The 23,914-nt window shown below is 45.3% G+C and overlaps 1 protein-coding gene across 2 annotated transcripts in view; it reads right to left on the bottom strand.

Annotated features, from left to right (window-relative positions):
* LOC147642009 (protein CHROMATIN REMODELING 35-like) overlaps positions 1-23,914 on the bottom strand; it is a 54,017-nt gene that overhangs the window by 18,130 nt on the left and 11,973 nt on the right. Inside the window, exons 1-3 of one of the 2 annotated variants that reach the window (XM_086802127.1) lie at positions 1,997-2,667; positions 1,812-1,870; positions 914-1,722 (exon numbers count right to left, since the gene is read on the bottom strand). In XM_086802127.1, coding sequence (XP_086658253.1) covers positions 914-1,722; positions 1,812-1,857 — 855 coding nt within the window. In that variant the 5' untranslated portion in view covers positions 1,858-1,870; positions 1,997-2,667. Of the gene's footprint in view, positions 1-913; positions 1,723-1,811; positions 1,871-1,996; positions 2,668-23,914 lie in introns of those variants that run through there. The other variant, XM_086802129.1, reaches the window with a different exon arrangement.

Raw genomic sequence — 23,914 nt, 5'->3', positions numbered from 1 at the left:
GTTACTTGGGGTGCTATCGCTTGGCTCACTCAGTTTGGTCCACATATGTGGAGGTGTGGCCCAACGTTGCATGGTACTAGATATTCCTCATTCATACACAGATAGACCACCTCTGCAGAGGATTGATACTACTTGGGAGATCATTGCCAGTATCATAGCTTGGCGGTTTTGGAGGGCCCTATCGAGGGCATTCACATATACAACACTCAGTGCATTTGTACTATATGGGGAGATATTATTCACTCTTATGGCCACATGGGCTCGTATATAGGGATCATCCATATATGTGCAAGAAAAGTGCACTGTTTTCATGAGGGAGTGGGATCAAGGGATCTTTTTCTCATCAACCCCCACATGACTCTCTTGGCACCTTTGTGCCCAAGATTTGTTGAGATCACCCCACATTCTGGGATGATGATTTTTTGGTTTGACTTCTAGCTGTGATTTTGTATGGTCTATTCATACTTAATAGTCTCTCCTTTCTGAAAAAAAAAATACAAAAAGCCATATTCATGAGGAGATCGATGTTGTGAACCCCCTGTACTAACCAGCTCATAAAGCTTATCTACTATGCATTGGGCCATCACCGAGACAGGGAGGCTGGAAAAGACACTCTGGGAGGGCAGCTTGGGAAAGGAGAACATAAGGAAGGGAACAATCAAGAATAGAATACTCATCTCCACACTTTTTGGAGCAGAAATCTTGTCTCTAAAGAGGGCACTTCCACTTCAGTTTCAACCATGTGCTTCCTGCTATTCTGGGCAAAGCATGAGGGTACTCCACAGATCATGGATATACATAATGAGTCTTGTTGAGTACGCTAGTTGCACAATATTTTTTGTCTTCATCATGTTTAAGTCAACACAAAGGAATCAGCAAGCAAGCATGCACATATGGACTTCTTACAGCTTACCGCTATACATCTACGAGAAAAAGCCATGTCTTGCCAGAACCTGTTTAGACCATCATCATCAGTTTCTGATCCTGCTTCATCACTATTCTCATCCATTGCAAGGTCTTCCACGGCCTCATCAAGTTCTACATCTTTCGGGCCCTGAGTAGAAATCTCTTGATTTTGAGGTAAGTCAAACACAAAGTTTATCCCATCACCAGTGCAAGGATTTTGAAGTCCTGAACCACTTGTCTTTGATTCTCCATCATGTATTTCTACACAAGGCATGCCTTGGAAGCCAACTTGGTCATTTTGATGAGATTTTTGTGAGATCACCCCAACTTCGCTATGCTGCTGCACATTGTTGGTTGACTCCATCAAGTTGGAAGAAGCTGGTTTAGTGCTACCTTTAAGGCTTAACGATTTCAAAGTCAGAACACCGAAGCCTTCTGATGCTCGTAAAAACTCATCAACCTCTTCTCCGATGCGGGACAATCTTTCCAACACACAGTTTCGCTCCGCAGCCTCTACCCTTATGTGTGGCTGTTGAAAGCCCCCATTTTGTATTCCGAAGCTCTGCCCCTTGCAATTTTCTTGGTAGTTTCCCTCGTGATTGTTTAAGGGCACAAGCGTTTTTTCAACACATGAAAATGAGGAGGGATCCTTCCTTGAACCTTTTGAGGATGGAGTCTCCTTTTTTATTCCTGACCTCTTCATTAGGTCCTTCAAGTCACTGATGGCACTTCGACACATATGAGTATGAACTAAAAGCTCATGTGCCAATTTATCATCGTTGATTCCAGTTTTCATTTTCTTCCTATGCTTCATATCTGTCAAAAAAATTCAATCTACCATTTACTTCTTTGAATTTTTGGTGGCTGCCAAAAAAATAAAGAAGATTTTCCTGCTTTTTGAATACCTATAGATGACAAAGCCATAGTCGACTCGGACTTTCTTCTCCCCATATATCAGAGCTTCCTGAAAACCAATATAAAAAAATTTCCCATAAATCTTTTCTTTTCCAGAGGAGAGACTCTATTAAGTAAAATAAAATCATGCAAAGAAAGATCTCAAACCAAAAGGGCAATAAGCATTGCAAGATACCATTTGGTATAACAGACGTGTTGTGCTATGGGTATGTGCTAGGATTGTTATGGTCGAGCTTGTCGCACTTTGTGGTTGGTATGACCTCAAGCTCGGGGTGTTCATGTCACAAATAGCGGAGACCCAGAACAAAAGACAGAACTCCTCTAGCCTTCAAACGGAGCACACACATCAAGAAAACCACAAGAACTATGAATAAACACCACACTGAGCCAGAACGGTGGGCCCCCTGTAGGTACTTCTTTTATTGAGATAGAAGCTTTTTACAAAGGTAACCAAGGTGCAGGTGAAAAACACCAAATTTTTCCACAATAATACTTCAGCAAAATAACTCAGCTCCAAGGCCGACGAAGAGTCCCCAAAAACAGTCCAAAAACCAGCCCTGGGATTTTCACACGTGTGAACTGGTACAACCTATGTACGGCTGTACAGATAATCTTCTGACAGCAGCTGCAGTACGACAGCTGTAGCCCTGTGCGGAAAGCGGAGAGAGAGTGTTGCACGGCCTGCAGCACCACTGTACAGCCTGCGCAAAGAGGGAGGCGAGTGGTATGGTTGCCATACCCTGTACAGCCAGTGCAAGAGAGTGAAGGGAGGGCTGTACTACTGTACAGCCAGCTTCCTGTACGGTGGCTGCAGTACGGACAAAATGGCGCGCGAGAGAGAGAGAGAGAGAGAGAGAGAGTTTTTTTCCCTGGCTGAGTATAGAGGCGCATGCCCAAAAGAGAGAGCCAACTCCCTTTTTAATGAACTCGCCCAGCTATATTTGCAGTGCTTTTTTTCCCTTTTTACCAGAATAGCTGAACATTGCCCAAAAATATCAACTTGTGATTTTCGAAGCCCAAGTTTTTCCCTAGGTGCCTCCCTCTATCCACCTATACATGTCCAATAATAATAATATGTCCAGCCCTTCATTAATGATGTGTGAAATCATTGACTTATAAAATAAACATTGTAAGTCACTTTAATGATGAAAATCCCATGCAACTTTTGCTCAGATGCCATCTTTCAGGCCAAACTTTGCCGGTTAATGCTCCCACTTTCTTATGTGGAAAAATCCCCATTCACACCTTGGTTCCACCCAGTGTGCAAAACACTGGTCAAGATGGGTGAAGGGACCAAATGGTGACAATTCGAGGTACTGAACCTATGGTTAGGTGGTGAGTTGCTAGCCACAATCTATTTCGGTCATGCGACAACCCAGCATCTGGCAAAGCATAATCGCTTTACCCCATAGACCCAATCATAGTTGCAAATGCAAAGCAACTACATAACACTCTCTCCGATCATCTCCAATCCATAGTTTCATTCTTCCTTCCTTCTTGTAATTGATTTCTCAAATCAACTGCCACTTCCCGTCAGTCCAAGAATCTCCCAAATAAAAAATATAGATGTATCTAGAAACCCTACATGTAGCAGATCCTAGCGTCCCATACCACTAGGAGACACTCCATACAAGATCCCTTTGGACATAAGGTTAAGTCGGAGTGATCAATTCCTTCCCTATCCCGTCTCAACACAACCAGACTCCCACCTGTAGGGCGCTGACTTTCAAGTTAGCCCACCACATCAATCTGCCCTATATGATATTCCCTCTTACTTCGTCCCATAATCGTGGGCCTACCATAGGTGTGGAACATAAGTCTATGGCAATCCTGCCCCAAATAAGATCGTGAGGCTATCATAAGTGTAGAATACTCATCGACAAAGTTCCTACAGCAACTCACTGGCACGCATAAGGCAATCACACCTACATAAGGCTGGCCAAATCCTGAATATGGCTACCACATGTAAACCCTATGAACCTAAGTTTAAAACCGGGAGGATAATCTCACGAAATGCTACCTTTACCAGAATAGCACCGTTTCTCGAAAGAAACCATAAATCCCAAAACAAAGTTGCTAAACTCAAGTAATACTGTGTCTACAGCAACTCACTGGCACGCATAAGGCAATCACACCTACATAAGGGTGGCCAAATCCTGAATATGGCTACCACATGTAAACCCTATGAACTCAAGTTTAAAACCGGGAGGATAATCTCACGAAATGCTACCTTTACCAGAATAGCACCGTTTCTCGAAAGAAACCATAAATCCCAAAACGAAGTTGCTAAACTCTCAAAAGAAGCTAACCATAATATCCACCTCCACCTTTGTATCTACACACTAAAAAGAAACTCAAGCCCCATCCAGAAGATAAAATCCTCCGAAAATCAGGTTCTATTCAAGAACTCCATATTGCATGCAATAAGTGATAGCCTCCCATCTCGAAATCTAGCATGACACAAAGGTGCATCAAAAATGTGCCTTGAGGAAACTTGCTACCATTATAGCATGCAAGACCAAATGCCATCCAACATTTGCTATGATCCTGGGCTAGAGTACAAACGTGAGTCAAACGCATCTAGAGAATCAAGTATAAGTCATACCATCAATGTTGTGTATATCAAACATATGCATATCATGTCTCCCTCGGGTAACATCTCTGATACTAAACCCTAATACCTATCCAACTCCCTAAGATAAATCTGAATCTAGGTCTATAAAGGGATCCCTACTCTACAAAACCCAAATATGCACATTGTAAGTACCAGTATAATCATCAATAAACCTAGTGCACCTCAAGGAAAATGTGGCACAAATGGCCCATCCTCACCATGCTGACAACAATAAGTTATCCATGGTCACAGAGAAACCTCATCAATCTAATCTTCTCGAAAAAATTCAAGACATACTTCCGTCGTGAATCAAACTATCAAAAAAATAACTCACATGAAGCTACACTAAATCCCTAGCTTAAACCGAAAACTCTCTATGAAAAGATAACCGAATAAACCATCCCTGAGATCTTGTGCACTACATCCAAAAAATGTGCTCGATCAAATACATGATCTAAGGTTACTATTGGTAACTCAAAATAGGCAAGATCAATGATTATACAGGAAAGTAATAAGTAAGTACAAGTAGTCACAAATCTATTCACTGAAGCAAATGCCTGACGAAATTCCATCATCAAGGCTTCCCGATTGGTGTCTACCTATCCAAGACTAACCAATGTTATTCCTAGATGGACGATGGAACTATCGATCGTGACAACTCTGTCGGCAAAATAAAATTAGGTAAGTGCATAGTATACATAACACTATCGAAGTCATGCTATCGATCCTCCCATTCTCTCCTGGTTCACACTAGGTATCCTACAATCACTTTGCGACACACGGGTCACGGAATAAACACCAAAGTACATCCGCATCCAAGAGTTCATCTAAACAAACTCAAGGTTACCTTGGCAAGACCAATCCAAGAAGGCTCTCTGGTCTCCCAAGTGAATGGTCTCTACAATAACTTCTTCTCTACAGGTCCAGGATTTTACCTGGAAGGAAATCACCCATACCATGAGGCTAGATAATCAAGGAGAATTCTAGTCCAAGTTGTTCATCTAAGGCATTACAAGCACATACAAATCAAGAAGCTATCAAGAAATCTGGTTCTTGTTACATAAACAACTCTCCTTCCACCTATGGCTGTCTATCATGGTTCTATACAACCCACAGAACCCCCTGACGAGGGAAAACAGCCCGGAGGTATCTGAAAGGAATGATGAAGGAAAATTCAAACTGTTCCACTCCAAAAATGAAAATCTACTATAAACTGTCCGAAGTGAATGAGCTTGCGCTGCTGCTGCTAACCCCCACCTTAACTTGCTGCCCCCCGCCTCTGCCCTGCTATGCCTCCTGCTGCCCCCCGCCTCAGCCCTGTTGCCCCTCTGCCCCCGCCTTGCTGCCCCCACCTTCCTACCCCTCTGCCCCCCACTTTGCTGCCTCCTGCTGCCCCCGTCTCAACCCTGCTACCCCTCTGCCCTGCTACTACCGCCCATTGCCCCCCACCTCTGCTTCTCCTACCCTTCGCCTCTGCCTCCTGCTGCCCTCGCCTCAGCCCTGCTGCCCCCCGCCTCCCTCTCTACCCTTTGCTATTCCTTCAACATCTCTTTTTGATCGGATTCACCATTGATTGGCCTTATGGCTTCCGCTACAGCCAATCCATCTTCACCCCCACAAGCCGGGAGAATCATCAATTTTTCGCAAGACGATCTCACCTCCCTCCAACATGACATTGGCATTGAGGTCCAGACCACCCTTATTGCGAGGGTTTAGGGCTCCCACCCCTCTCGCTCCTCGTAGGCCCGTGAATGGCTTCTAGCAGCTCTCCCTTCGGAGCTCATTGTGCACTTCCAAGACACACGTCTGCTTGGTCGAGGCTTCTTCCAGGTGGACTTTCTTTCTCCGGAAGCTACTTCTCAAGTGTTGGCTAGTAGCCCCTTTCCTCTTGGTCCTAGGAAGATCTTCTTCTTTCAGTACCAAGGGTACTTTGATCCAGTGGTGGAGGATCAGCTCCTTGCCCCGGTCTCATTGCAGTTCCCTGCTCTTCCTCGGTCTTACTGGAAGCTCTTGGCTTCAATAGGGGCATCCTTTGGCCAAGTTTTAGAGGTACCGGCCCTTCCGACTCCCTTGTCTGAGCTTCCGCGACTGTTACCACCACTTCTGATGGAGTACCCCGGGTTTTTGCGTTGGTTCCAAATGCAACGATTACTAACAATCATATCATGCGTTAGAGACCTGACCCATCTCATTTCCAACAGATGAAACCCGCCTTCAGAAATTTGACGGGCGGTGAAATAAACACTCGCACACAAAACACTTCATCACCCATGGGGACCTGGAAAAGGAAAATAAAAAGGGGGAGCTAGAGTGCTCCTGCAAACAATACACGGACACCGATTGGCCCCAAAACGCAGTGGCACCCCTTGCGGTATTTCTTTACTTCATCAAATTTGAGTACAAAGTACAACTTGTAGAATCCTCCACCAATAGGATCCCTTAGTAGTTTCACCCAGGACTTCCACATAAGTGCTTAGCAAGCCTTACCCCATGTCTTCTGCGTCAAGAGCCATTCGCAAAATCTTAGCCCTTGATCTTTGTCTTCAAAAAGCCCTCAAGCTAAGTGTTCGAGGACCTCGTACACACTCAAGGCTCAAGACTCGCTAACCGGCACCTCTCATGGCGCCCTTGCTCTCTTGCAAGTCTATCTTAGATGTGTCCCATGATCCAAGTCCTTCCAGTTACTAGCCAAGGCACTTTTCAGAGCATTACTTGCTCTCTTCGTAAGGAGATGAAACCAGCTTTCAAAACAGCTTCCATCATGGCCTTCCCATGGAGTGTTTTCTGAACCAAACCCTGTAGCCATCCAGATGAACAGATTTTTGTCTCCATAAAGGCTCACGTTGTAGCCCTCTGTGCGTCTGACCATGAAAGGACCCTATAATCTGCCTCTTAGCCACATATCGCCTTCTCAGTCACAATCCCAAGAGCATAGATCCAGAGATCGCCGAGCAGCCTCTCAAGCTCACAAGGCCCAGTGCAACTCTAGCACAAAGAAGATGAAAGCGCAAGCGAAAGGGGGGAGCGAAAGTGATGATGACAATGCCAGCCTGTTCCGTGCTGTAGAAAACTGCCCGCCTGGCTGCTTCCACACGTGCAGCCGCCACCAGCACATGGCCTTAGCCTGACTGCTTCCGCACGTACTTCCACGTCCGCTAGCACCTGGCTGTTACGCTGTTGTGTGCCCAGCCCCTGCATCGCCTTCCCAAACATGTGGTACACTTTCTTGGACTTGCTTTTTGGCAACTGGCTGCTGCCGTGCATCCCTGCCCAACGCCTTCTCTTAGCCTTTGTGACTGGCTGCTGTACAGTCGCCTCTGTTGGCTGCTCCAAGACAAGAGGGAATACCCAAATCGCCACCAAGGCCACGACCAAAACCCAAGAGTTTGCCACACACCACACTTGCAGATCTACAATCCCAAGATGATGCGCCACACGCCATGCACCATACGACGATGACCCACACCACCCTTCACCTTTTTTATAAACATGCGATTCAAATCGCTTTTCTCCAGAAAGCCAAAAGAAAATATCAAAAATGTATGCCTCCACTCTTTTGTCCCTTTCACACTTGGGCTGGCCACACACATGGGTTTCTTTCTTGATTCCAAGCTGATGCCTTTCACACTGTCCATCCCGTGTCCGTGCCCGTGCCCACCTGCTTACTATCCAGAGGAAAAACACAGGGTCGTAACATACCCCCCTCTTGAAAAATAGCAAGCGTCCTCGATTGCACTCAATAACACAGTAAGGCATCGTATGAGCAAAGATTTCCCATATGACAAAAGCAATGCCCCTCCAGTGCATCTGGGTGATGAAACAATCATCCTGGACAATAAGGCCACACTGTCACGTCAAAGTGACAAACAACTCTTGCTTGTTCCTTCAGAACCTGCAGCAAAGGTCTAAAATCAAGTGGAAACACGTAACCTGTGTTAGCCAAAAACAAAACCATGCATCATTCTACATATGAAAAACATGTGCATGACACGTATATGCATTCACAAACAATATGCTCCTAAAGATGCTCTACCCACTCCAAAATAACACTCTCAAGGCCGCTCGCAAGCCTTACACCCATGGGTACCCTGCAGGACCCACGACTGAAGGTACAACATGAGCATATGAAAGCACTCAATGCATCTAAGCTATACATCCACTAAGTACTTCCCACATATGTCTCATGGCCATCCCGTAGGAGCCACACCCAGTGATGCATCAATGAACATAATAAAGTACTTGATGTATCATACCAACATACATGCATCTCATCTTGACACATCTCCAAAGTATTACCCATGTATTCCTAAGGGTAGCAGGATCCAATGGCACCAGAATACCATAATACCTCGGAAAGTGTATCAATACATGCACAAATAGAGTTCAATCCATATATGAACCAAACCAACTCTAGGACTGCTCGCAAGACTTATGCCCTCCATAGAGTCTCGAAGTGTTAGCTCAAGTTGCCGCAGACTTTGAGCTCAACCAAACCATGCCATTCCAAAGGCAAAAACCATCTCTGTTACCCATAAATGTAGACAGAGATATCCATAGTTACAGTTATAGTTCATGGTGCGGCTAACTGTGAACCATACCCAACTTTATCCAGAACCTCATCAAGTTCCTCCGCTTCCGGTTGAGCTTCATCTGATACATCCTCAGGCACCCAAAACCTGCTTGCACACCCAAGCGGTAAGCACAAGTCCCTAATGAAGCATAGTAGATCACCACTGCTAAACATAGAAAGAAGCTGCCTTCCGAACCCATGAAGCCTCCGTGAAGATACCACTGGTGACAAAGTGTCAAAAGCCATAGCCTTCAACCCATGATTTGCACCATAACACTTCAACTGCTTCTTGTTCTTGGCTGACTACTTCCTGTCCTTGGTGTCTTTTCTCCTAAGCTTCATCTTTAGCTTTTCCTCTTCACCTCATATGGGCAAAGATACACAATCCTGCACTGTCTCCTGCACTTCCTTTTCACTTTCCACATGTTGAAGCTTTTGATGTGACAACCCCACGGGCTCGCCTCCATGAGAAAGTCGACGATATCCCGGCAATGGAACCATGAAACCAGCCTTCAGAAATTTGACGAGAGGTGAAATAAACACTCGCACACAAAACACTTCATCACCCATGGGGACCTGGAAAAGGAAAATAAACAAGGGGAGCTAGAGTGCTCCTGCAAACAATACACGGACACCGATTGGCCCCAGAACGCAGTGGCGCCCCTTCCGGTATTTCTTTACTTGATCAAATTTGAGTACAAAGTACAACTTGTAGAATCCTCCACCAATAGGATCCCTTAGTAGTTTCACCCAAGACTTCCACATAAGTGCTTAGCAAGCCTTACCCCATGTCTTCTGCATCAAGAGCCATTCGCAAAATCTTAGCCCTTGATCTTTGTCTTCAAAAAGCCCTCAAGCTAAGTGTTTGAGGACCTCGTACACACTCAAGGCTCAAGACTCGCCAGCCGGCACCTCTCATGGCACCCTTGCTCTCTTGCAAGTCTACCTTAGATGTGTCCCATGATCCAAGTCCTTCCACTTACTAGCCAAGGCACTTTTCAGAGCATTCCTTGCTCTCTTCATAAGGAGATGAAACTGGCTTTCAAAACAGCTTCCATCGTGGCCTTACGTGCACCTGCTTTACGCAGCCGAGGCCGGCAGCAGTCTCGAGGCGTGCGAGGGCAGCTTCGTGGCGGTATGGGACGTCGCGAGGAGGAGATTGGTCGGTACGTCATCCTAATTAGCTCAGCTCGTGGCTCGGTGGGGACAGCCTAGACTGTGGGCTCGCCCACGGCTGTCATGGTTGGGAGGTGAGTCAGGCCTCCACCCCCTTGTTGTTTGTTTGTTCGTTTGTTTGCAGGTTTCGAGTCTCGAACCAAGGTCGATCACGAGGAGATCCGTGAGGATTCGACATTGATGCTAAGCAGGAGAGTGAGGCAACAACCACACAGAAAAGCCTAATCCGAGGTTATGGCTCTGCCAAGGGCCGACAGTTCATAATCCTTTTTGACATGGGCAGTTCTGCGGACACCATCCTTCCCCAATTGGCTACCAACATGAGCAATACCTTAGTGCCCTATCATTTGGAGGTAGACGGGTTTACACCTGGTCTCCACACCCACATATCTGAACGGGCACAATAGTTTTCTTTTCAGGTTCAAAAGGCCTCATTCCAGCAAGATTTCATTCTCTCCTCTTTTGGTATGTGACATGATCTTAGAAATCCAGTGGTTTCGTCAGTATGAACCTATTCCCAATTGGGGGCAGGATACCTTTATTATCTCTAAAGGTTTGCCTGAGCCTGTCATGATTCGGGGGGATAGGAGCATTCTTGGCATTCCTGTGATTTCTCATCTCCAAGCCCGACGAGCTATCCACAAGGGAGCAGCAGGAGCATTGCTTTATGCTCAGACAGCTTCTATCTCATCAATAACCACTGTTTCATCTTCTTCAGTCCCTCAGTTGGCAAATCTCCTTTCTCATTCAGACATTTTTAAGGATGATCTCCCACCCAGTATCCCACAGTTAGCAGAACCTCCTAGCAAGTTTCCCTCTTGTCTTTCCAAGACTTTCAAGAGCAAGCTAGAACAACAGTCAGTTCTCAAACATCGATGCCAAGTGCCCAGTGGAGTGATCAGCACACTAGACAGGGTAAGCTCTTCCACCAGGTTGGAGGAATGATCAAGTACAGCAGACCAGCATCCAGACCAGTCATGAGTACCATTCTCAACATTTCTAGAAAAGACTTAAAAAGCATAGAAGATCAATATGTCGATTTCGCAGAGTTTGGTACTCAACCCAATTTGGCCCTCAGTTTTGAGCCTGGCCATTATTTAGTCATTAGGAATTTTTTGAGGTCATTTTTGGGCCTTGTAAGGAAGTTTGACCGGAATATTCCCTCCAAAAAGGAGCACCGGATAAAATTTTTGCAAACGAACTCCAAATTTGTCGGACCTCACATATTTAGATTCTACTCTTCAAAAGCTATCCATTGATATATAACACGATAGGGTTCGGAGAAGGGACAAGATAGATACCTAGAAGATTCTTTTTTGCCTGGGAAAGATTCACGTTACGTTACGTGAATCTTCCCCAGGCAAAAAAGAATCTTCTAGGTATCTATCTACGTGAATCTTCCCCAGGCAAAAAAGAATCTTCTAGGTATCTATCTTGTCCCTTCTCCAAACCCTATCGTGTTATATATCAATGGATAGCTTTTGAAGAGTAGAATTTTTATGTGAGGTCAAATTTGGAGTTCGTTTGCAAAAATTTTATCCGGTGCCCCTTTTTGGAGGGAATATTCTGGTCAAATTTCCTTACAAGGCCCAAAAATGACCTCAAAAAATTCCTAATGTCATAGATAGGCAAGTAAGTTTAGACGAGATATCAACTTCAAGAAAGGGGATAGGGTCTACCTGCGCATCATGAAACAAAGATTGAAACAAGTAGGCAAACGTTGTCCCAAGCTTTCATTCTGTAGTTTTGGACCTTTTCCAAGAGTTAAGAAGTTAAGTGATGTCTCCATGAAGTTAAAGTTGCCCTCCTACTTGGAAGCGCCAAGCTACGCAGGAGGGAATGTCACATGCACTCTGCACTGTAATGCATGGTGACAAGCTGGCTCATCATAATCAGTGCATTATTGTACGGTATTAGTTCCATTTAGGATGATATTTGTCATACGCCGTGACCCCATTGTATATCCTCAATCCAGGATAAGTCGGGCACAAGCTACATAGGTCATTCTCAGCCATAGTCAGTCAGTCAGTCAGTCAGTCAATCTAAGTCCCTTAACGCATATGTTGTTTCTTGGCTAAAACCATATGTTGGACCAACAGCAGCCAGACGTGGTAGACGAAGCAGAAGTCATCAAGCCTGAGCAGATCCTTCTTCATCATTGGAAGCATGGTTCCGGTCGTCGATACGTGAATTCTATACAAAATTCCGAGATCGAGGTACCCACGAAGCCGTATGGCTAGATGAGGAGTTCTTTCAAGAGTACCCCTAGTTGTTGGCGGACTACTTGGAAGCGCCAAGCTAAGCAGGAGGGAATGTCACATGCACTCTGCACTGTAATGCATGGTGACAAGCTGGCTCATCATCATCAGTGCATTATTGTACGGTATTAGTTCCATTTAGAATGATATTTGTCGTACACCGTGACCCCATTGTATATCCTCAGTCCAGGATAAGTCAGGCACAAGCTACATAGGTCATTCTCAGCCATAGTCAGTCAGTCAGTCAGTCAGTCTAAGTCCCTTAACACACTTAAAGAGACGCGTTCATGCATATACAGTCAATAGAAACCTTAGGGTTTGCATCAGAAAGCATCCTGCACATTGCACATCATTCATACATAGCATCTAGACCATTGCAGGAACCCCAGATAGCATCTAGTATTTATCTAGAATTTTTTGGGTATTTTTTCCATTATTTTCAGCATTTTTCACAACATTTATACATTATTTATGGACATGAGCAGTCGGCCAGCTCTGTAGCCAGCCGACTGGCTCATTCAGCCCATATAAATACAGCCCTTGCATAATCATTCCATCATTCATCATATTCAGCAACAAGAAAGCAATCAAGCGCTTGTCATCCTCAGCCTCAGGAGCATAAGCGATTGCAGTTTCAGCCACCTCTCTTGTCATGTGCAGCAAGACTAGTTTCGAGGCTTGGGGAAGCTTGGAACTAGGCAGGCTGATTGACGAGCTGAGTTAGGGAAATACTAATGGGCACCGGGCGGGCGGCCAAGTGTGGACGCCCGATGACCGGCCAAGAGCCTATAAAAGGGTGGCCAAGGTTAGTTATTGTATGATATAGAGTCTCGTGAGTTTGTGAGAGCTCTATGGTCTTGGAGCCTGGATCTAGTGCAGACGTGCACCTGCTTTGTGCAGCCGAGGCCGACAGCAATCTCGACCGCGAGGGCAGCTTCGAGGCGGTATGGGACGTCGCGAGGAGGAGATTGGTCGGTACGTCATCCTAGTTAGCTCAGCTCGTGGCTCGGTGAGGACAACCAAGACTGTGGGCTCGCCCACGGCTGTCATGGTTGGGAGGTGAGTCGGGCCTGCACCCCCTTGCTTGTTTGTTTGTTCGTTTGTTTGCAGGATTCGAGTTTCGAACCAAGATCGATCACGAGGGGATCCGTGGGGATTTGACAGTGGTATCAGAGCATACCTCGTGAACGAGCAAGTCGGTAGGTAGAGAAGAAGAGGTCGAAGAATGGTATGTGTTAAAAAGCTTGCTAGTTTTTCTGTGCATACTGCAGATTTCAAAATAGTATGTGTTTTTTCTTCACCAAAGACACCCATGTTGATGGGAGGTGGTAGTCTAAGTAGGGTTGATTGCTTTGCAAAGAAGAGGTCTGAATCGTTGTGCAGTCGCATGTATAGAGAGAGAAAAAAGGAAAAAAGCACGTAGCTTTTCGTTGAATGAAAGAGAGAGTGTTTGTGCGCTGGCAGGTGCTGACGTTGTCTATCGAAGGCTGGCGGTCTCTGTTGGCGGTCCTGCAGGCGGGCGCATGGGCCTACGTGGCCAAGCAGCCAAGCCCATGTAGGCGCCTAGGCCAGGTGGGCAGGCGCCCAGGCCAGCCCAGGCCTACGCAGGCGCTCCAGCCAGGCAGGCGGCCGGCTCTATGTTGGCAGGCGGCCCAGCGCAAGTAACGTAACGGCTGGCATAGGCGCATCCTGCCGTGAAGGCGCCGGCAGCCCATCATCTGACGACAGCATCCGCCCGGCGACAAGCATGCGCCGGCAGCTTCAATCGACGGCAGCCAGCACATCGACGGGTTATTCCAGGAGGAGGAAAAAAAAAACAAGGAAAGCACGTTTTTTTTTTTGCTTTCGTTTTTTTTCGAGTTTAAAATTTTTTTTCAAAGTTTTAAAAGAACCCTCCTCCAAGGTTTCCAAGGTGTTTTATTTTTTTTTAAGACAATAGAATATATATATCCATATATATATATATATATATATATATATATATATTTATTCAAGAAAAAAAAAACACAAAAGCAAAGCAAAAGCTAAGCCTAGCTTTTGGAGATTTTTTGGCTTTTCGGAAACCTTTATAAACCCCCTCAAGTGGGCTTCTTGCCACACATCTCTCAAGTTCTCAAGTTTTCAAGCTCTCAAGCTCTCAAGTTCGCTCGCGCTTTCATTGTGCAAAGATCGAATTTTCTCTCCACGTACCCTCTTCACGATGTCGACCCAAGAATCCGAGTTGGAGCCCCTCGTGGAACGCGAAGGCTTGCCGGCTACGGAAGGTACCGATGCCAATCTTTTTGACAATTTTGTGTCAAAATCAGATTTCCAAGAGTTCAAAGTAGCTCTCAAAGCTTCTTCGACGGAAAGTCAGGCACAAATCGCAGCCCAGATGCAGGCTTTGCAGAACTCCATCGCTCTATTGACCACTACCCTCTCTACTTTCTCGGGTATGGATACCTTGGCTTCAGCTTTAGGCCCCAATATTACTCCGGAACCATTCGGGGGCGAGCAAAAGCAGCGAACCAAGGAGATCGTGGACACGTGGCTACATAAGTGGCAAGTTCACTTTCAGTTTCATCCATATGATGATGGAAAGAAGATCCAATTAGTAGCAGGTTTCCTGTCCGGCAAAGCTTTGCTTTGGTGGAAGGAACTCAACCCTAAGCCAAGGACTTGGGCACAATTTGAAGACGTTTTCAAGAAAGAATTCCTCAAGAAAGAGGATGACTATGATGTTGTTGCCCGGTTTTCAGCTTTGAACACGACCTCGCAGCACCTCACTTATGAGGTCTACCTCCAGAAGTTTAGTGACTTGCAGATGAAAGCTACAAAGATGGATCCCACTACTCTTTTGGGGTTTTTCGTAGCTGGTTTACCAGACTCGTACCGATTACAGGTTAAAAATAACAAATGTAAAACATTGGACGAGGCCATTCATTCAACTCGTATCTATGATGATACGATGGTCTCTTCCAAGTCAAAACCCGTTACCGAGCAAGGGAACAAGCATAAAAGAAAGTTCTCCGCACCTATGGCTAACACGACTGAAGGCAAGTCTTCGAACCAACCTTCGAAGAAATCAAGTTCGACACCAGCGAAGAAGAAACAACTCCTTAGGGCTTTAAAGCTCAAGAAGGAAGGACGTTGTTTTATCTGCGAAGAAAAAGGACACATGCGTAATGAGTGTCCGAAGCAAAAGGGTACCAAGTCAAACGCCAGACCCAAGCCAAAGGCAGCTAACCAGTTGTCTTTGACAGGTAAGTCAATTACTGTACTTTCTCGCCCTAGTACTTGTTCTGATTGTCTGTTCAATTCTAAGGTATTTGGCTTACATGATCTTCTCCGAGTTTATGGAGAAGTGAATGGCCATAAGATTCACATTCTTTTAGACCCTGGCAGTTCGCATAACTTTGTTAACTACAAACTTGTGCAGAAATTGAGTCTTGATACGACATTGAGCGACCATACCTATGAGGTACGTCTACCTGCGGGAAGACAAGTTTGCGATCGCAAGGTGGAGATGCTTCCAATCCAGATTCAGGACTACAAAGACACTCTGGAATGCTATGTTATGCATTTGGAAAATGTAGACTTGTTATTAGGGATTGAGTGGTTTAAGACTCTTGACGTCCAAATACATTGGTCTAGTCATATTTTTTCTTTTCAGCAAAGGGACACCAAGTATAGTATTTTAGGTGATTGTATTCATCCCTCTCAGGGACCTCTAATACACTTGATTTTGGAAATATAATGAATTCTTCTTTGTATACCGCTTTCCATTGTGTATTGATTCCACTTTCTTCTTTTCTCATCCCTTCCATGGATGTGAATGAATTAAGTGTGTTTGAAAGCAAAGAATTACAGAAGATACTTGATTCGTTTCAAGATGTATTTCCTAAGGAACCGCCATCGAGTTTACCACCTGAACGGGCAGTAGATCATCGTATTGACTTGATCCTTGATGCTCATCCTGTCAGTATTCCACCGTATAGGATGAGCCAAGCCGAGGAAGATGAGTTGGCTAAACAACTCGAAGATTATTTGAGGATGGGCCAGATCCGTCCAAGTAAATCACCTTGGGGTGCACCTGTGTTGCTTAGGAGAAAGAAGGACAATACCTGGAGAATGTGTATAGATTACAAGAGATTGAACAAGCTCACAATTAAGAACCGTTATTCTCTCCCTAGATCAGATGACCTGATTGACCGGTTAGCAGGAGCGAAATATTTCACGACGATAGATTTATGTACTGGCTATCACCAGATACATATTCATGAAAGGCATGTCGAAAGAACCGCCTTTCGGACTAGGTATGGCCATTACGAGTTTCTCGTATTACCTTTTGGGTTACCCAATGCTCCAGCCACTTTCCAGCAAATGATGAACGATCTTTTTCGTGAACATTTGGGAAAATTTGTGATGGTGTTCCTGGATGATATTTTGATTTTACAGTCGTACTCTTGAGGATCATGTCAGACACTTCACGATTGTCTTATCTATTTTAAGACAGAATCGACTATATGCTAAGTTAAGTAAATGTGAGTTCTTTATGACCGACATCATTTACTTGGGACACAAGATCACTAGAGATGGATTGAGCATTGACTATGACCGAGTTCACAAGGTTTTGGACTGGCCTATACCACGAACAGTGAAACAACTTCGTTCTTTTCTCGGTTTTGTTGTTTTTCTTTGAAAATCTGTACGGGAGCACTCTCAGCTTACACTACCGATGACCGACTTATTGAAAGGTCATGGACGTAAGTCCAATCAGCCTATCACTTGGAATAACGATTTGGATATGGCCTTCAGACTTTTGAAAGATAAAGTCAAGGAAGCTCCTATCTTAGCATTGCCTGATCCTAGTCGGCCTTATGTTCTTGAAACTGATGCCAGTGACTATGCTATCGGGGTTGCTTTATTTCAAGATGGTAGACCGGTTGCTTTTGAAAGTAAAAAGCTAGACGACACTCAATCTCGTTGGCCAACCCTTGAGAAGGAGCTTTATGCTGTGATTCATGCTCTCAAGGTTTGGAGACATTATTTATATGGCTCCAAGTTTGTGGTATTGACTGATCATCAACCAATCAAGTATGTGTGTGATGCGGATGATTTGAGAGGCAGGAAAGCTCGTTGGGCATAGTTAATGCAAGATTTTGATTTTGAGATCCGTTATCGGAAAGGGTCCATGAATAGTATTGCAGATGCGCTTAGTCGGATTAGAGAGGTGAATACTTTGTCGTTCACCGAGATTTCTACTGACTTATTTCAGTCATTGAGAGGGCTTTGCAGGACTGATAGTTATTTTGGTCCATTTTGGCAGAAGATCCAGGACGGGAGCTCATTGATTGACCAAGACTCGGTGACGGAGCAGTCTACTATTCAGGCTGCAGGAGGTCAGTGCATGATTCGGAATGGTTTGCTATTCTGTAATAACAAAATTTGTGTACCACAGATCCCGGACATTAGGTCCAAGATTCTTAAGGAGTGTCACGACGCCCCTTCTGCTGGACACCCTGGGGTACACAGGACACTATCGTTAGTGAAACACACTTTTTATTGGCCGAAGATGAAAGGATATGTAGAAGATTATGTTCTCAAGTGTCAAATTTGTCAGGCAAATAAAGCTGAACGCTTTAGACAGGCTGGGTTGTTGCATCCTTTGCAAATCCCAACTAATAAATGGGAAAGTATTTCCATGGATTTTATTACCGGATTGCCAAGAACACATCAAGGCCACGATTCTATTTGGGTTGTGGTAGATCGCTTGACAAAAATGGCTAGATTTTTACCAACCCGGAAGACTATTACAGCTACGCAATTAGCTCGGCAGTTTATCGAGCAATTGTTTAGACTGTACGGGTTACCGCAGGACACAGTCAGTGATAGGGACTCTAAGTTTACGAGTGATTTTTGGAAACTTGTTTTTAAGAAGTTGGAAACAACTTTGAATTTGAGTTCCTCATATCATCCTCAATCTGATGGCCAGACTGAGAGTGAATCAGATTTTGGAGGATATGCTTCGAGCATATGTATCCAAAAGACAGAGTTCATGGGAGGATTATCTTCCTATGTTAGAATTTGCATATAACAGTACTAAGCATACGAGTACAGGGTTTAGTCCTTTCATGCTTATGTATGGTTTTCAACCTAGATCACCTATTACAATAGGATTCTCAAGACTTCAGCATGATGCAGCACGTAATTTTTTGCAAGATATGCAGGAAATGTTACAAGTTGCGAAGGAATCTATTAGAAGTGCTCAAGACCGAGACAGGTTTTATTCTAATAGACATCGTTCACCGAGAGAGTTCTCTGAAGGAACGATGGTGTATTTGCGAGTTTCGAAAGGTTCCGAGACTTTACGGACAGGTAGATCTCCGAAATTATCCCCTAGATACTATGGACCATTTCGTGTTACACGACGGATTGGTTCAGTTGCATATGAATTGGATTTGCCTTCTCATGTGAAAGTTCATCCTGTATTTCATGTCAGTAGACTTGAGGAAGTACTGGGTGGAGCAGATCAGTTAGTTACTCCTCAAGAAATTATAGATGTCGAGGACATGACATTTGTTCCGCACGAACCTGAAAAGATTCTTGGATTTCGTGAACGAAGATTGCGTAATACGCTTATCACGGAATACAAGATCAAGTGAAAGGATCGTGTTGAGGACGCTACATGGGAGACATTGACTACTCTCCAGAGAGATTACCCTCGCTTTTTAGTGAGCTCAGGAGTGAGCTCTTAGAGGAAGGGGAGTATGTCATGTGCACAGTGTGTATCTACCGTGCGCTACACGCATGCAAGACTAGTTGCGAGACTTGGGGAAGCTTGGAACTAGGCAGGCTGATTGACGAGCTGAGTTAGGGAAATACTAACGGGCGGGCACCCAAGTATGGACGGTGACCGGCCAAGAGCCTATAAAAGGGTGGCCAAGGTTAGTTATTGTATGATATAGAGTCTCGCGAGTTTGTGAGAGCTCTATGGTCTTGGAGCCTGGATCTAGTGCAGACGTGCACCTGCTTTGTGCAGCCGAGGCCGACAGCAATCTCGAGGCCCGCGAGGGCAGCTTCGAGGCGGTATGGGACGTCGCGAGGAGGAGATTGGTCGGTACGTCATCCTAGTTAGCTCAGCTCGTGGCTTGGTGGGGGCAGCCAAGACTGTGGGCTCGCCCACGGCTGTCATGGTTGGGAGGTGAGTCAGGCCTGCACCCCCTTGCTTGTTTGTTTGTTCGTTTGTTTGCAGGATTCGAGTTTCGAACCAAGATCAATCACGAGGGGATCCGTGGGGATTTGACATCTCTTCAGTGTTTGTCTCCTACAGTCCTAGGCACCTCAAACGCATGAGCATTCAGCCATCTACATCAATAAAACACATCAGTTCAGCATTCAGCCTTGCGTCTTCTGAATGCATACAGTTCTCAGCATTCATCCATTCATCGTTTTGCTCCAGCCACTTGGTGAAGGTAAAACGCAGCATTCATATACAGTCTAGAACAGTCCCAAACAGCCCCCCTCTCAGCTCTAGCTTTGCATCCCTCCCTCATACCATTGGGAAGAGTGCATAGGCTCAAGATTGGACATCTTTGGTGTTTCTAGAGCAGTGTACAGTTCAGCCCAACACTTGGTCTTCAGAGGTCTTGCATTTGGCTTATCGTCAGTCACACCGTCAGTCTCTTTAAAGATAATAAAGCAAATACTATCTTGATAGGATAGGGGGCCCTTCAGTGGGTAATTCGGGACCCCATACGGTGTACAGTTCTCATCTCTCTCTCATATCTCTCTAAAGTTTGAAGTATTAAAGTGGATTGCTAAACTCAGGATACAGAAGATAGTGTGAGCATTTGTGTGACAGGATCCTCCAATACGAAGACTTCCGCTGCATGTTACATCCTTGAGGGTACTCTTAGCCATATGGGTTTCTCTCAGAGATGGATCAGGGGAGTTTCATGCATGCCCACAGTAGTGTGCTCGCTTGCAGTGATAGAGGAGAGCGGTTTCAAATCTCTCACTCGGTACGGCAGGGATGCAATTTAGCCCCATTATTATATATCATAGTCACAGAGGCCATGAGCATCTTCCTCCGCTCCACTGCTAGTATTTCTGGATTGAGGTTGCCTCTTCGTAGTCAGTTTTGATGACACCGCCATGTTCTTGGAGGCCTCACACATATATTTATGTTCCTTCCAGGTGGCACTGGAAGAGTTTTGTTTGGCAGCAAGGGCCCTCACTAATTGGAACAAATCTATTGGTTTTTGGATTAGCAAGTCGCTGAGAGTTGCTTGGGGTGCAGAGCTTGGTTTTACTTGAATCACTAGAGGATGCACTGCTAGATATTTGGGATGCTAGGTTGGGGTTGATATTTCTCCTGCAGAGCAATTTGCTCCGGTACTTATGAGTATTCGAAAGAAGCTTCTTCATTGGAGCTCCAGGAGATTGGATTAGCCTCCAAAGCATTGGTGGCTAATCAAGTATTGCTTGCCCCAGCTTGGTTTATTGCCTCTTGTTGGTGCTACTCTCATGCGTGCATTGGTCAATTACACAGGTTGATCCGCAATTTTCTTTGGTTGGGTTTGGACGGCACCACAGACACATGTGCCAAGGTAGCTTGGCTCACAGTTATTCAGCTCAGACAAGAGGGGGGGGCTGAATATTATTGATCCGGATGTTCAGTGCACGGCGTTGCTTTGCAAACTTGTGGTTAGAGGTTCCTCCCAGGCACTGAGCATTGGAAGGATTTTTTCTTCTCTCAGATTTCTAGATGTACACCCCGTGTTGGGAGAGATTGGCTTCCCAGCACACGGTTTTTGTTCACAGAGGCAAATATCAGGGCACCATCTTCCCCTCTTATTGTAGCTATTGTCAGAGCATGGAGAAGCATGAGACCATTCTTGCAACAGAGGCTTCCTAGGTCTTTGGATGAGGCTTACCGACAACCTATTATGTGGAATGAGTTCATTAGGGATGATGGTGGTCGGCCACTTGGTGCATCTCGTTACATGTAGTGGTCAGGATGGGAGAGATGTGCATATACAGTTCCTACTTAGAAGACCTTTAAGAGTCTTCCGTTGGATCAGAGAGCGGCATCCATTCAGCATCTTAGGGGCTCTCGCATACGTATTGATCAAATTGATGCAACTATACCGCATGAGTGGCTCTCTGGGACCTTTGATGGAGATTATCATCCGAGATGGCTTGGAGTTTTTTCTAGGCGTACCTCTGCAGGTCATTGCTCTCCTGGGCGAGGAGGCTACAGATTACATCACTATTCTATCATGCCTAGATGGAAATTGAGGAGATGTGGCATGGAGGGGATCATCCCAAATACCAGGCTTAGTCCAGTGACTCATGGTTCTTGGTGTTTGTGGCTATATGGTGGCAGTCCTATCAGATATCTTCTCAGTGGGATCCGGGTGAGTGGGAGTGGATTGATGCCTTTGATCCATTGAAAAGCCTTCCTTTTTTCAATTTCACGGTCCGGATTGCTAGGCTTCTTATCACTCAACAGATGCATAGGATCCCTACTCTCAGGCCTCATTGGGAGAGTTATGACATCTCTCCAGTGATACGACACAGATATTGGCATAGGCTTTGGCATTCATATACAGAAAGAGCCAGATCTCTCATTTCTTTTGGTTATTTTTACATGGTGGTCTCCCCACCAATCAGTGGAGATCGGTTTTCGGTGTAGCACCTACCTGCCCAAGATGTGTGGTAAATTCTGAGATTGTACAACATTGTTTATGGGGATGCAACACTGCACAGCGTATTTGGGGTTCTATAGCCACACTTATGGACAAATTGAGTGGCCGCGCCATGTATGTTATTTGGGGGTTGCTTGGCTTTCCCAACCTGGTCCACAGCTTTTCTACGAGGGCAGTGATACAGACATTGCTATTTTCATTCATAGAGGTATTGCCCAGCATGGTTTGTTGCAGGATGTCCCTTACTCACATTATACACCACCCAGGCAGAGGATTGACACCCGTTGGGAGATTGTTGCCAGTATTACAACATGGCAGATCTGGAGAGCTAGATGCACGGAGGCTATTGAGGGTGTCCAAATTTTTGAATCACAGTGCATTAGCACTAAATGGGGTGATATCAGCCATACTCTCATGGCTACTTGGGCTTGTATTCAGGGGTCCTCTCGTTCCGCGCAGGCAAAGCGCGTTGTGTTTCTGCAGGAGTGGGGCTATGGCATTTTCTTTTCCCTAGTCCCACAAGTCTTTCATGGCACCATGATGCTTGTCAGTGGTTGAGATCACCTTACATATTGGGGTGATTCTATTCTATTTCGGCTTATAGCTGTGATTATTGTATGCGTTTTCATACTTAATAGACGTCTCTTTCTTGGGGGAAAAAAAAAAAACAGAAATCTACTCACAATCACCCCATAAAGTATGACGGTGAAGGATCAATGCCTTGCGCGATGAGGTAAGGGTTTGGCTGGGCCAAGAAAGCACATGCTGATTCTGGAAATCACAATAAAGCAGGAGGAACGTACACTTCACCTGTGAGAATCTGAAAATAGTGGCAAGGAAAAACTTACCCCTATCCGTGTACAAGAGGAGGGTTGCAAAATCTGCCTCCCAGAACTTTGGTCCCACACTTGAACAAAAGAGTCAACCTCTAGTTTTTTTTTTCCCCAAAAAATGCTCATATTGCTCTTTTCTTTAAAAAAAACAAGGGCCCCCTTCTAGAATCCCCAAAAAACGGCAAACGTTGACTTATTTAGAAGGTTTCTAAATAAGACAAAACACATGCTTTTGGTTTTAGTTCTTTTTAGGAAAAAACTTCAAAAATAGCGACTTCCGCTTTCTATCCTCTTGGCAGCTTGGGCAGACAGCACACAGCAACCTGCCATCTGTACCCGTATGCATCTGTGTGGATACTGGATGTTGCCTTGACCACTTCTCTGCTGGCCGCACTCTGCTTGCTTTTCTGCTGTCCGCCCTGGTCTCTCTTCCCCTTGTGCATGCCTGCCCTACTGTTGGTCTGTAAGAAGCCATGCTTTTATTCGCATGATAACCAGTCTGCTGCCCACATGAACCTTCTGCGCACAGGCTGCAACCAGCCTTTTGCCATATGCAAGATGGCTAAAGGCCCAGTCACCTCACTCCATCCTCCCCCCCTCCCCCCTCCCCCCTCCCCCGCCCCCCCTAATTTCCCACCAAGGCAAAACGGGGGCACACATCCAGGTACTTGCAATGAAACCTACCACCCTCTCATAGTTATTCCTCATCTGTTTGTGACAGCTTTCCAAACTTCATTAACATGAGATATGAAGATGAAAGCCAGAGGAGACCTCTACTTTTCTACAGGAAGATGTTCTGTAGGCTTTGATACCACGCCAAGGGGTCTACACTCCATAGTCACCAGAAAGGAGAAACTGGAACGGAAACATTCGAGGAATGGAAATGGGGAAACGAGTTTTTAGGGGTGGAAACAGCCATTTCCTATGACAATATCACTTGGGAAACGAGA

The sequence above is a fragment of the Cibotium barometz genome, chromosome 1, assembly GCF_041138505.1.
Source record: "Cibotium barometz isolate CiBa-2024 chromosome 1, ASM4113850v1, whole genome shotgun sequence".
Classification (NCBI taxonomy): Eukaryota; Viridiplantae; Streptophyta; class Polypodiopsida; order Cyatheales; family Cibotiaceae; genus Cibotium; species Cibotium barometz.
The sequence above is the reverse complement of the archived record's forward strand: the minus strand, read 5'-3'. Positions and strand labels throughout refer to the sequence as shown.